At 38.2% G+C, this 12,700-nt stretch overlaps 1 protein-coding gene and 1 long non-coding RNA gene across 2 annotated transcripts in view; one reads left to right on the top strand and one right to left on the bottom strand.

Annotated features, from left to right (window-relative positions):
• LOC125259599 overlaps window positions 1-5,216 on the bottom strand; it is a 23,191-nt gene extending 17,975 nt beyond the window's left edge. The window contains exons 1-2 of the long non-coding RNA XR_007182858.1: window positions 4,972-5,216; window positions 4,322-4,391 (exon numbers count right to left, since the gene is read on the bottom strand). This is a non-coding gene — a long non-coding RNA (uncharacterized LOC125259599). The remainder of the gene's footprint in view (window positions 1-4,321; window positions 4,392-4,971) is intronic.
• Window positions 1-12,700, top strand: part of plekhn1 (pleckstrin homology domain containing, family N member 1) — a 15,921-nt gene extending 3,221 nt beyond the window's left edge. The window contains exons 4-16 of the mRNA XM_048177326.1: window positions 954-1,034; window positions 2,412-2,502; window positions 3,724-3,857; window positions 4,205-4,357; window positions 5,732-5,812; window positions 5,919-5,994; window positions 6,167-6,312; window positions 6,406-6,552; window positions 7,536-7,784; window positions 8,539-8,700; window positions 9,061-9,282; window positions 10,438-10,498; window positions 11,839-12,700. Of these exons, the coding sequence (XP_048033283.1) occupies window positions 954-1,034; window positions 2,412-2,502; window positions 3,724-3,857; window positions 4,205-4,357; window positions 5,732-5,812; window positions 5,919-5,994; window positions 6,167-6,312; window positions 6,406-6,552; window positions 7,536-7,784; window positions 8,539-8,700; window positions 9,061-9,282; window positions 10,438-10,498; window positions 11,839-12,020 (1,785 nt within the window). The 3' untranslated portion in view covers window positions 12,021-12,700. The remainder of the gene's footprint in view (window positions 1-953; window positions 1,035-2,411; window positions 2,503-3,723; window positions 3,858-4,204; window positions 4,358-5,731; window positions 5,813-5,918; window positions 5,995-6,166; window positions 6,313-6,405; window positions 6,553-7,535; window positions 7,785-8,538; window positions 8,701-9,060; window positions 9,283-10,437; window positions 10,499-11,838) is intronic.

Genomic DNA, 12,700 nt, shown 5'->3' with positions numbered 1-12,700 from the left:
CATATCCAATCAAACTCCACACAAACACACTGTTGCCAAGAATAATCATTCAATAAACTACTCAAAACAGACTTTCATATGATGATTAAGGTGGTCTAAGCACACATGACAGTCACTTACTCACTCTCAATGAGCTAACACACAACAAACAGGTGGAAGATACAAGATGTCACATTGTGGTTGTATGAAGCGCTGTGGGAATGACGTACACGCATTTGCTGATTAATTGATGCAACTCAGTTTGGGGAGTTTAGGCCATGTCGGAACACGCAGGGATGTGAGGTGTTGTGAAACATCTTAGAGTTGCAGAGATTATCTGGGCAGAGCGCACTGATCAAACCACTGATATATTACACATTGGCTCTGTAGCGTGGGAATCTCTTTGGTTTGATAACATGTAGTCATACTGGGAAAAAAAAGAGTGTGAATGTGAAGGAAAGAAAAATAACCCAACACAGGGTGAGGTCAATTGGGGAACATACTGTAGAGTGAAATTACAGTTGAAAGGAAATGTTACCTAACAGTATTTGTGATAATGGCATATTCTGTAACGTGGTAAAGTACAGGCCTAGATCAGAAGAAAGGAAATGAGCTGTCCATGATAAATCAATGTCAGTGGCTTTAACTAGTCTTTAGTGCAAACAAACACTTCTTGGAAAGTATTCACAAAGAGACTTGATTTACACAGGAGTATTTAACCATTCATTCCAGAGATTGTGAATACGATTGCTACATTTAACTTAGCACATATTAATGCTCTGTCTCTGGGTGAAATGCCGCATCTTGTTTTGAGTTTGCCTTCAATGTGAAAATCTTGCTATTCAGGCTAAGATTAAAAAAAAATCATTTAATCCTCTAATGTTGTTGAATTCAAGCCTATAATGCAGCATTACCCAGAATGATCCCTCTGATTGTGTTGATCCTGAGCTGATGGAATGTGTCTGTTCTTTTAGGATGTGCATGACTGCTACCTGGACCTGTTCCAAACCCATCTCCATTTTGTCTCCAACAATACAACTGGACTCACATACCAGGTAAAAGATGCACCTACTCATTCTGTTACACACAATAAACAATGCATACCACGGGCCGAAATGTAAAGCAGCTCCATAAATGGCCATGCTTGTGTCATCACCTTTGGCACGAACCATCGTTTAAGTCATGTGGTAACGAAGACGGAAATTACAGGATTTCTGGGCTTTATGATGATGTAAAATGTGTCACCTCTCCATGCCAAAAATGCCAAAAATTTTATTCAATCATAAAAGTCTCTTTTCTAGTGTCACCTGCATTAATCAGGTTTTATTATGTCTGTATTCATTAACCTGAGTCACTGGGAGGCGGCCTGGTAATAAATGTTTATTATCAACGAAGAAGCGTTGTGCAATACTGAATGTGTCAGTGACAGACATCTAAAATATTATAAATTTCATAACATTTCTTTGTTTTTAAAAATCTTAAAACATTCAATTCATTCCCAGGTTTAGTTAAAGTTACACTCTAAAAAATGCTGGGTTAAAAACAACCCAAGTTGGGTTGAAAATGGACAAACCCAGCGGTTGGGCTAAATGCAGTCTTATTTAACCCAACTATTGTTTAAAAATGACTATATGGCTGGCTTAAAATGAACCCAAAATAGGTTAGAAATTAAAAATCAGACACATAATTACTAGAGGCAACAATAATAATTAAAAGATGAATATTCATTAATAAGAAATGTAATAAATGTTTATTGTTTAATCATTATTCATTAAACATTTTAATAAATGTTAATTTCCAACATACTTTGGGTTCATTTTAAGCAAGCAATACAGTAATTTTTTAAACAATAGTTGAGTTAAATAAAAACTACCCAGCAGGTTGGACGAACATTTAACCCAACCACTGGGTTAAAACAACCCCAGTTGCTGGGTTTGTCCATTTTCAACCCAATTTGGCTTGTTTTTAACCCAGCATTTTTACAGAGTGTATTATCCCCCGGTTTCACAGACAAGGCTTAAGCCTAGTCCCAGACTAAAATGCATGTTTGAGCTGTTTTAACTGAAAACTGAAATTTAACTTAATCTCTTAAAATATGTCAGTGCCATTGTTTTATCTCAAGATGCACACCAGTAATATTTTCATAGGGCACATTAATAAAAGCTACTTAAATGCCCTAACTGAACTAAGGCTTAATCCCGGTTTAGTCTAAACCCTGTCTGTGAAACCGGGCCTAGATATTACAAAAATATACTATAAAAAATAATCAAAGCAAAATCTATTGATGTTGTTTAAATAATAAATAAATATAAAAATAATTTTGAATCTCAGTTTTTCAATGTCGATTTTTTTAATGGCTCTGTATATAAAAATGTTCATTTAAATCACTACAAAGGCAGGCAACTAAACTTTCATTTATTTTTGTTATACAGGGAACACTTCCTCTTAAAGAGCTCACGATTTGCAAGGTGCAGAACAGGAACAGCTTTGGTGATCTGCAGGAATTTGCATTCCAGATAAACGGTGAGTGTGCTTGATAATCCAGGGCTGAACAACCAGGAAAAAGTAGACAAGAAACACAAGATAAAGCAACGGGGAAAAGACAGTTACATACATATAAAGATTTGTACTACTACAATCCTACAGGATTTTTTTCCAATCCCTGTTGTTCTCAGTGTTATTTGAGGGTGGAATCTGTGACTCTCAACTAACCAGAAAACAAAAGATTGTTGAGGCGTTCGTCGTAAAGCCACACTACGTAGGCCCAAAACCACTTCCCATGTTCGGACATTCCAGAGGTTCAAAAGCACTAAGACTAACTGAACCCTCCTCCATTTGCCACTAGTCAGAAGAGAGATAAATTGTCCTTCAAGGCCCCCCTTTTTATACGACAGGTGCGCCTGAACTCGCTCAGCTGCGGAGCTACGAAGGCCCTTTCCCTCTTCACCTCTCCGTCACAGTTAAAGTACTTCACATTCCAGGGCTCTGGACCTGAACACACAAGTTTGCTTATAAAATATTTATGAGAATTTACCACATAGGAAAACATTGACTTTATTGCTTTATCACCCTGAGCAAAATGCTTTAATCTATGCCTAATGTTCTCGGAAGATGAGTCAATGTGGCCGTGATTGAATGAAAAAGAATGAAAGCTTAACCGTTATGTGCTGTTAAGTCCCATTCTCTAAATTACTAAATAAATCTCCTGATTTGGACTCACTATTTTAGATTGGAAAAAGATGATGTCTTAAATTGCTGGGAGTGAGATTTGGGAATCTCTCAGGCACATCACAGAATTTTCAGTCCTGACTGAAAGTCTATGTATTCAGGGGGAAAAAATGATGTCTTGCACATGCCTTCACACTTTACTGGAAATGACTGTACAGGGCAGGTCAGAGTTGCTGATATCTGCACTGATAAAGGCTGGAATGCAGGTCAGATAAAATGGACCATTCTTTCAGAATAGCTGTTGTCAAGAAGGTACAACTGGTTTACTGCAAATGCATGGCATGTTGTAATGACAAGAGCTCTTGAAACAGATTGTTTGCTCTCAGGGTCAGAAGTGTCAAAATTGACATTTTGACATGAAGCAGAGCAACGGTATCCAGACAAATGCATCTATACTTAAAAACAAGAGATTCACCAAAATATTCAGCAACCTGTTGCGGGCTCTTAAAGAGATCCAGATGGCTGTTGGTCAGTCATCTGATCTAACCTCTGACCCCTTGTCTTTGACCTTTGTAGGGGTCAGCCTGAACCCTATCATCGTGTACTGCTCGACAGAGGAGGAGATGAACAACTGGTTTGGGCTTTTGAAAGAACAAATTGAGGCCAATGGCGGCAATGCAATCGAACCGGAGGAATATACAAGAATTAAGGTATGGTATCAGAATTACTGTATTTGCTGGATGCTATCAAAGTAACAACAATGAACATGTAAAAAAAGAGTGACTAATGTTGATCATTATCCACTGGGATTTCATAAAGGAGTGGTTTCTTTTGTGGTCACCTTGACTGGATTTGAAGACATGTTTTATTTTCTGTTCTGACACACGCTATTGCGTCAAGTGAAGTCACTGAGAAAAACATCTGCATCCCATAATTAGCAGAGACATGCAATTGAGCAAGCAATGGATTTCTTTAAGATTCCCAATACTGATGACACTCTATCTCATGCCTGTTGTTTCTTTTGAACATTGATTTAAAGCCAATATTGCCTCCAAAGGTACAGTGCTCAGAAGAAACCACAGTGGGAAAGGAGGAGTTGAGGAACTCCATCAGTAAAGAGCCTATCTATGAGTGGGAGGGCTCGCAACGAGAGAGTCTAGGGCCCATCACTTACGTCACGAAAGTCAGGCTGCAACACATGCCATGTCAGGTAAGAGCTCTCCAGGATCGATTATTTATATAACCTAAAAAGATGAAAATAAACATATATATATAAATATATTTGCGTGCATATAATGGCATAAAAACAATAAAATGATAATAACAACAAAATTTATTCAGAAATGTATTGTCTAATGATCTAAAATTACAGTAAAATAAAATTACAGTAAAATGCCAGGCCCCCTTTCTGCATTCATCCGTGCAGAATGCCATCTTATCTCTGATAAGTCTTTAAATTAATTGTTAAGTCTTAGCTAAATTCACTTCCATGCTTTCTTGAGAGGAGCAAAGCAGGCTTAGTTTACACTCAGAGTATGTTCACATTCACACCACCCTCATTACTCAAAGTCTGCCTGGTATCAGCAGGTCTCCTTGAACAGACTGCATACAAACACACGGGCACGCTAGTTCATACTACCGGACTGTAGCGTGTAACCAAATATCCGGTGTACGTGTGGCCAAATATCTAAACCTTTTCCCGGACAGCAAGGGAGGGTGAGCAACTGATAGTCCTTCTTAAGTGTACTGTGAGAGCGGAGAGGATTTGCTTGTGAAAAGGGTGTGTAAACCAGTTGCTTGCCTCACGCGCTTGACTTGACTCACCCAACAGCTGTCTTTGAACACACCCCGAGGAGCCGAGCTAAAACACACACTCGTGGTTGGTGCAAGACCTAACCAGTGCTTTACACAATACTGTGCAAAGTGATGGTCAAATAATTGTTAATATACAACACCCAACAGCATTGGGATTTTTACTTTTTTTGTTGTCCGTTTTGGCGAGCTGCGTACACAGTCACGTGATTTCAGCAAACTCGGCGGGTTATGTCATTCTGTTTCGACGCTGGTTTCCAAACTGTTTCAATTTATTTATATTTTTGTTATGTTACATTGGCAATATATATAAAAAAAATACGGAAGCAAAAAAACTGAACGTTTGGCCTCGTTTCACGTCGCATTTACAGCGTTTTGACCAACAGTTGTCGCGAGAGTGCGGGTTTTTAAAGCGCTTCTAAACAGTGAATCGTTTTGCAAAGCAAATGGTTCAATTGATTCACAGTTTCGAAAAGCTTTGACAATGAATCGATTCGAAACAACTGGAATGAATCAAGTTAATGACTGAGTCAATGAATCATTCTTTCAACCGATTCGTTTAAAAACACAGATTCATTTAGGAATTAAAGAAACACAAGTACTGTGTGTAGAGCGGCACAACAGGCTATGGCAATATTTTTGTTGGTGGAGCAAAAATAGAAATGTATTTGCAATAATGTGTCTAAAATAAGTTAATATTAGATTCTTGTCTGTTGAGCTGTAGGGTAAAAGTAATGATAAATGTGATTCAATTTCTCTGTTTGGCACACAGGAGCAGTATGACCGTCTGCTGGTGCTGTACCCCAACTATCTCATAATTCTGTCAGAAGAGAGTGATGGCCTCTTTTACAAGGTATCTCAAAATAATTTCATTTGCACAAATGAATACATCAGCAACTCTGCATAAATAATTTAATGATGCACTCTGATAATAATCTTGCATGTATTTGCAATTGCAGGGCAAACTTCCTCTCAACATGATCACAGTTACAACTCCCTGCCAGGACATCAAGCCTAACACGTTTATGATCGAGGGTGAGTTATAACTCAAGTCTTCAATTGCCGGATGTTATTGTCCTTGGCACAGATCTGATAAGTGCCATAAAGATGAGTGTAAACTATGATTGTTTTCCTATCATGCTGTGCCCACTTTCTGCACAGAATCTGATGCATATCTGACTCTAACGCTTGTGGCTTTCGTTACCAGGGAAGCTGATAAACCCCATCATCGTGTCCTGTCTGAACAAGAGTGCGTTCCATGACTGGATCCAGTTTTTTAAAAGTGCTGACGTCCCCATCCTCAGCCCTCCTCCCCCTGTGTATGACATCATTTACACTCCAACACAGAAACAGGTGAGCGGTTGCTTCCATCTTGGACATGGTGTTGAATATCTTAGATATTGCCTGTAAATGCTGCGAGATATTCACTTTCTCTGTTATTCTCAGGCTCTGGAGTTTGACAGGTGGAGCAGCAGCAGCCACGGAGTTACTGACCCATTAAGGCAGTCTCAGGACAAACGCAGATCCCATGAGCTCCAGCTGCCTAGTGCCGATGACAACCTTGTGTCCCCCGGTTACGCTGAGCCTCTCTGCGTAAGTGTCTATCTCACCAGCTCAAACCTATTAACATCAAGCTGTGAACATGATATTTGTCCAGCTGCAATGTGTTATAGGGAACACGTTTTCCTAGGTGAATTGTTCTTAGTATTTTACAGTTTGATTTCATATCTGGTGTGAAATTGGGTTAGGCAGGGTTATCTACAGATTTAATATATGGGGCATTATTCATCAGAATGACTTGTCTTGCGTGTTTATTTTGGAGGAGCAGCACATGTGGTTGTGAAAAAAGATCAGCAGTGTTTCAGTGGAACTGTTAATAATTAACTTGTGTGCAATCAATTTCCGTTGTGTTCCCACCTACAAGACTCTGGGGATTAGTAGTACTGAACACTAATTTACCTAGTAACCTCAAAACGTATCCATATTACATTCTTTATTCTATTTATTCCAATTTTCCAAAAACTCTTAAAGCCCCATTTTCACAGACAAGGTTAAAGCCTAGTCCCGGACTAAAATGCATGTTTGTGCTGTATTAACTGAAAGTAACTTGCCCTGACATATCGTTAGCCTCATAGCATAATTGCCTAAGCCATTTTTTGGCCAAATTGTGATATCTGCCTTTGAAATATGATCTGGGCAATTATGCTATGAGGCTAACGATATCTTAAAATATGTCAATGCCATTGTTTTGTCTCAAGATGCACACCAGTAATGTTTTTATAAAAGCTACTTAATTATCTTAATTGAACTAAGGCCTAATCCTGGCTTAATCTAAGCCCTGTTTGTAAAACCAGGCCAAAATGTTCATATTTGAGATTTAATCCTTCATGACTTGCATGTATTGATGTTCAGCCACAATATTACATGGTGTTACGACATTTTAAACGTATTTTATTTCAGTTAGTTGCCAAGGCAACATTTCTATTTTTTATAATTTTTTTGTTTGTGTAAAGTTTGTGGTAATCTGGTGTGAATACAGTGCAGTTAATCAGTTTTTGTGTTTTGTGTTGTTACAGTTCCTTTCCAGCAGGCCGACCTCCTCAGACACACAGTACTCGGCTCACCTGGGCAGCAGGAGCAGCAGCTTCTCCTCTCGTGTCAGACCCACCACGGACCACCACCCCATTTCTCTCCACTACTCCTCCCCGCCACAGTCATCCTATCTCGCCTCTGAAGGGCCCATGTCACCAGTTTACAACATGCCATACAGTTCTGTGCACTGCAACGGCCCTGTTCAACGAATCGAGAAGGCACCACTAGTCAAGGTAACAGAATATGCCTTACCAGTTGCCCAGCTTAATGCTTAGTTCTATTTTTTGTTCTTTAAAGATCATTGATATTTGCATAGCAAATTACTATTTGAATGATTTGCTTATAATTTCACTTCACAGTTCACTTAAAGGGTTAGTTCACCCAAAAATGAAAATTATGTCATTAATTACCCACCCTCAGGTTATTCCACACCCATAAGACCTTTCATCTTATGAACACAAATTAAGATATTTTTTGATGAAATCCGGGAGCTTTCTGTTTCCCAGGAGAAAGCAATGTAATTACCATATTCAAGGGCCAGAAAAGTACATCGTTAAACTAGTCAACGTGACTATAGTGGTTCAAACCTTAACTTTAAGAAGTGACAAGAGTGCAAAATCAAAACAAAAAAGATGGATTTGTTGAATAAAGTTGTTATTTTTGTTTTTGTGCACAAAAAGTATTCTCGTCACTTCATAAAATTAAGGTTGAACCACTGTAGTCACATTGACTATTTTAACGATGTCTTTAGTACCTTTCTGGATCTTGAAAAAGTGGTGGTTAAATCGCTGTCTATGGAAGAGTCATATACCGCTTGGATTTCAACAAAAATATCTTAATTTGTGTTCCGAAGATGTCTTATGAGTGTGGAACGACATGAGTGTGGAGTTATTAATGACAGAATTTTCATTTTTGGGTGATCTAACCCTTTAAAAAATTGGAGAATGCCCAAAAACATGCCTAACTTTTTCATCTGTCTTTGTTCAGTCAAACAGCTGGAGCACGCCACAGACAAATGTCAAACACCAGTTCTTAGTTCCTCACCGCCACTCGGATTTGGTCTCCCACCGCAAACCTCTCTCGCCCCTTTATGACGACCCCAGCACCCCCAGTATGTACCCTCTGGAGGAGAGCTCTGCACATGCGTCGGTAAGTGGGTCAGGATATCAGATCCGCTCTCTCACTTGACACCGCTGCCTTCGGTGACCAAACACCCAGGGGCTCTGATTTGATGAGTTAAAGCCATGGAAAGTCCCCATAGCCTACATTACTAATTGATCCATTCAGATGCATAATGGAAAAGGCTGCTGAGCGAGCAAGACAAACTGTTATCCTTCGTAACATGCACATTTGAGACAATATTTCTACATGGAATACAGGTTTATACTTGTCTGGGTTTTTTTTCAACACGGGTTTAGGTCTAAATCCTTTAATCAGCTGACTGGATCACTATGCTATCTTCTTGAGTGAAGGCAAATCTCATAAAGTGCATGTTTGTCTGCTTTACAGCACTCTTCTCGGGGCTCCATAGAGCAGTCGTACCCTCCTCTCCTACCTCCCTCCTTCCGGCTGTGCACTCCTCCTCTTGGGCGGAAAAACAGACATGGCCAGGCCCAGGAGCCCGAGGTGGTCAGCAGCCAGTGGTCTGATGAGCTGCGAGCCCAGGCCGTTTCCAGACTGAAGATACTGCCTGCTCCAAACAGACAGCCACAACACAACCACATCTCTCAGGTAATGGGACAATAATAGTTTTTAAAACAAGTCATTTATGCTTAACAAGACAAAATATAGTAAAACCAGTAATATTGTGAAATATTATTACAATTTAAAATTTTTCCACTTAAAGTGATAGTTCACCCAAAAATGAAAATTCTGTTGTTAATTACTCACCCTCATGTCGTTCCACACCCTTAAGACCTTCGTTCATCTTCAGACCACAAATTAAGATATTTTTGATGAAATCCAATGGCTCAGTGAGGCCTCCACTGACAGCTAGTTAAGATATTTTTTGATGAAATCCAAAGGTATATGACTCCTGCATAGATTTGTTTTGAGTCAGTGGTTCGGAGTGTGTATGAAACAGCCAAAGTCACGTGATTTTGATTAAACAAGGCTTTGTTACGTTATAATTTTTCGAAACGTTTCGAAATTTCAATGGTTCATGTGGCTTTAGCAGTTTGATACGCACTCACTGATTCGAAACAAAAGATTCGTAAAGCTTCAAATCTTCATGAAGCAGTGTTTTGAAATCGCCCATCACAAGATATTGTGGAATAAAGTCGTATTTTGTTTTTTTGCGGCACAAAAAGTATTCTCATCGCTTCATAACATTAAGGTTGAACCACTGTAGTCACATGAACTGTTTTAAATTTGTCTTTAGTACCTTTCTGGGCATCTGAAAGTGTTAATTATCTTGCTATCAATGGAGGCCCCACTGAGGCATCGGATTTTTGGGTGAACTAACCCTTTAATATATTGAAATATAATTTATTCCTTTGACTCCAGTCTTCAATGGCACATGAAGTCACTTTAAATATTATTCTAATATGCTGAATTGGTGCCCACAAAACATTTCTCATTATTATCAATGTTGAAAACAGTTGGGCTACTTAATATTTGTGTGGAAACTGATTCAGTTTTTCAGGATTCTTTGATAATTATGGTAGAAAGTTAAAAAAAACAGCATTTATTTGAAATAGAAATCTTTTGTAACATTATAAATGTCTTTAGTATCACTTTGCCAATTTTGTGTCCTTTTCTGAATAAAATTATTAATTTACTTCCCAAAAAATCTGACCTCAAACTTTTGAATAATAATAATAAAAAGCAGCATGAAAAAATTATGGGTATGAAAAAAATGATCTCTTATTCTACTGTCTTTTACAGAGAGGTTTCTCAGGTCACACTGTCATGGAGGCGCAGCAGATATCTTTTGGTTACTCACCAGGTAAGAATTTTTGGCATGCAAAACTTAGCAGGCAGTTACAGTATCACAAAGACACACTGATGGTTATGTTTCACGGACGTATATACGGAACTAGATAGGCGAGATATGCACAGCAACATGCATGACCAGTTTTGTGACAACAAGTTTTGTTTAGAGTGTGAAATGTTGACTTAGATCGTAAATATGTTTTATAGGCAGGTTAAAATAATCAAAATCGATTTTGTTTCATTGAATTGTTTCGTTTTCTAATTAGGCCACACCATATAAACTCTCACTTGTCATGTTTAAACACAACACCATAGGGAGGAAATAATCCATGGTGACACGTGCATAAACCAGACTCTCACGGCACAGTTAGGATGGTTTCAGAATGACTTTTCCAGCACACACACACACACACACACACTGTTTGATGGGGCGTGGTGGCCCAGGCAGGACATGGCAGTGGAAACAAGAGTGCAGATGAAGGGTTGTGTGTGTGTGTGTGTGTGTGTGTGTGTGTGTGTGTGTGTGTGTGTGTGTGTGTGTGTGTAAAATGGCTCAGGTCCAAGGTATTTTAAATGACAGCACTGCAGGTGGCACATGAAGGAAAGACCAGTTAAAGGACAGAATTACCACCGAGGATGATTTAAAGCTCACAAGTGGGAGATCTTACAAGACATCTCAGAGCCTCTCTGCGAAAAGAACACAACAAACGACACGTTAGATCTTAAATTAGGGCATGAAGTATTTCAGTGGCTCAGTTTACTGACTTCTAAACCTTGGCATCTTTGAATATTACATATTGAATCTCAGTATTAGAAGACAATTGTTCAGTTCAGTGATAGAAGACATGGAAATATCAGGGAATTTAGTCATCATGACGCAAACTGGTGCAAACTCACATGATATGAAATCACAGCAAGGTCCACAATGATTCAATCAATTCCCGACGAACCTACATTTTTTCTTGTTCAAGCTATTTCACTTGGATATGTGTCACAATAGAGAAGAAAAGACTATTGTAACTTCTGTTTCATGCTAACTTTAAAGTTGTGATATACAAGCATGGAAATTCAAAAAATTAATGAAAAAATCTTAGATACTTTTATAGTGAATTGGTGCTTTTCTAGGTATGCTGATACTCAGTTCTAAATTATTTTATTGGCTAAAAATTGCAGTTTGTAAGTGCAATGTATATAAATTGAAAAAATCTATTGTGAATTATTAAAAAAAAAAGTACAAATCCACTATTCAAAATTCTGGGGAACTCTGTAACACTTAGTAGAAATGGTATTCATTAAAATATTTTAAGCTTTCGAAAAAAAAACAACAACTAATTAATGTTTTTCTTCTCACAGATGACTCTTACCTTCAACCAGTGGAGCCAGATGACCAGGAAATGGACTATGATAACATATGGGAGTTTGATCCGGATAATAGGATGATTCAGGCCCTGCCTGGAACTTCACCACACCGGACACAGGCTTACTTTGGAGCTCATGGCCTGGGCGCTATGACAACACAGCAGAGATGGTCATAAAAGAGAACAATGAGCTTATGCCCGTCCGGACTTGCACACATAGCAGACTAATCAAAGCCACACATGCACAATGGGCATGTCTTTACCAGGGGCCGGCATGCCCGAGTATCAGGATATTCACAGTTTGTTTATTCAATGACTCTATGACACATTTTGCACATGTAATATCCTTTAATTCTGTGGTGATGGTTTCACACTGCTGCATGTATTCGGTACGAACAAGTGTGATGCATTTATGTACATATGAATATAAGGAAAGTACTCCATTTTTTCAAAGGTAGCATTTGGGAGTTTTTTCATTTAGTTTAGTTTGTGGTCTTTGTTTGTATATGGATATTTTTAAATACATACCAAATGTAAATATATTCTTTTTTCTATTTAAGTGTTAAATGTAAGGTTTTTTATTATTATTATTGATTATTATTATTGTAATATTTATATTTCTTTCATTACGGCTTTCTACTATCTGTTCAAACGTTCTATTTGTTCTGTGTAGGTCAAAGGTATTCGTTCAAAGAAAAAGTTTTGTACTGTTTTTACTGTTTATGACAAATAAACAGTGATAAAACACATCTGTAACACTGCTTTAGCTGTCCACTTTAAATATGAACCTGTGGATTATTTTTTTACATTTTTGAGTGATTTAAAATGTATTTTTAAAATAAAACAAGTTCTCTGAA

The sequence above is a fragment of the Megalobrama amblycephala genome, linkage group LG24 (genome assembly GCF_018812025.1).
Source record: "Megalobrama amblycephala isolate DHTTF-2021 linkage group LG24, ASM1881202v1, whole genome shotgun sequence".
Classification (NCBI taxonomy): domain Eukaryota; kingdom Metazoa; phylum Chordata; class Actinopteri; order Cypriniformes; family Xenocyprididae; genus Megalobrama; species Megalobrama amblycephala.
The sequence above is the reverse complement of the archived record's forward strand: the minus strand, read 5'-3'. Positions and strand labels throughout refer to the sequence as shown.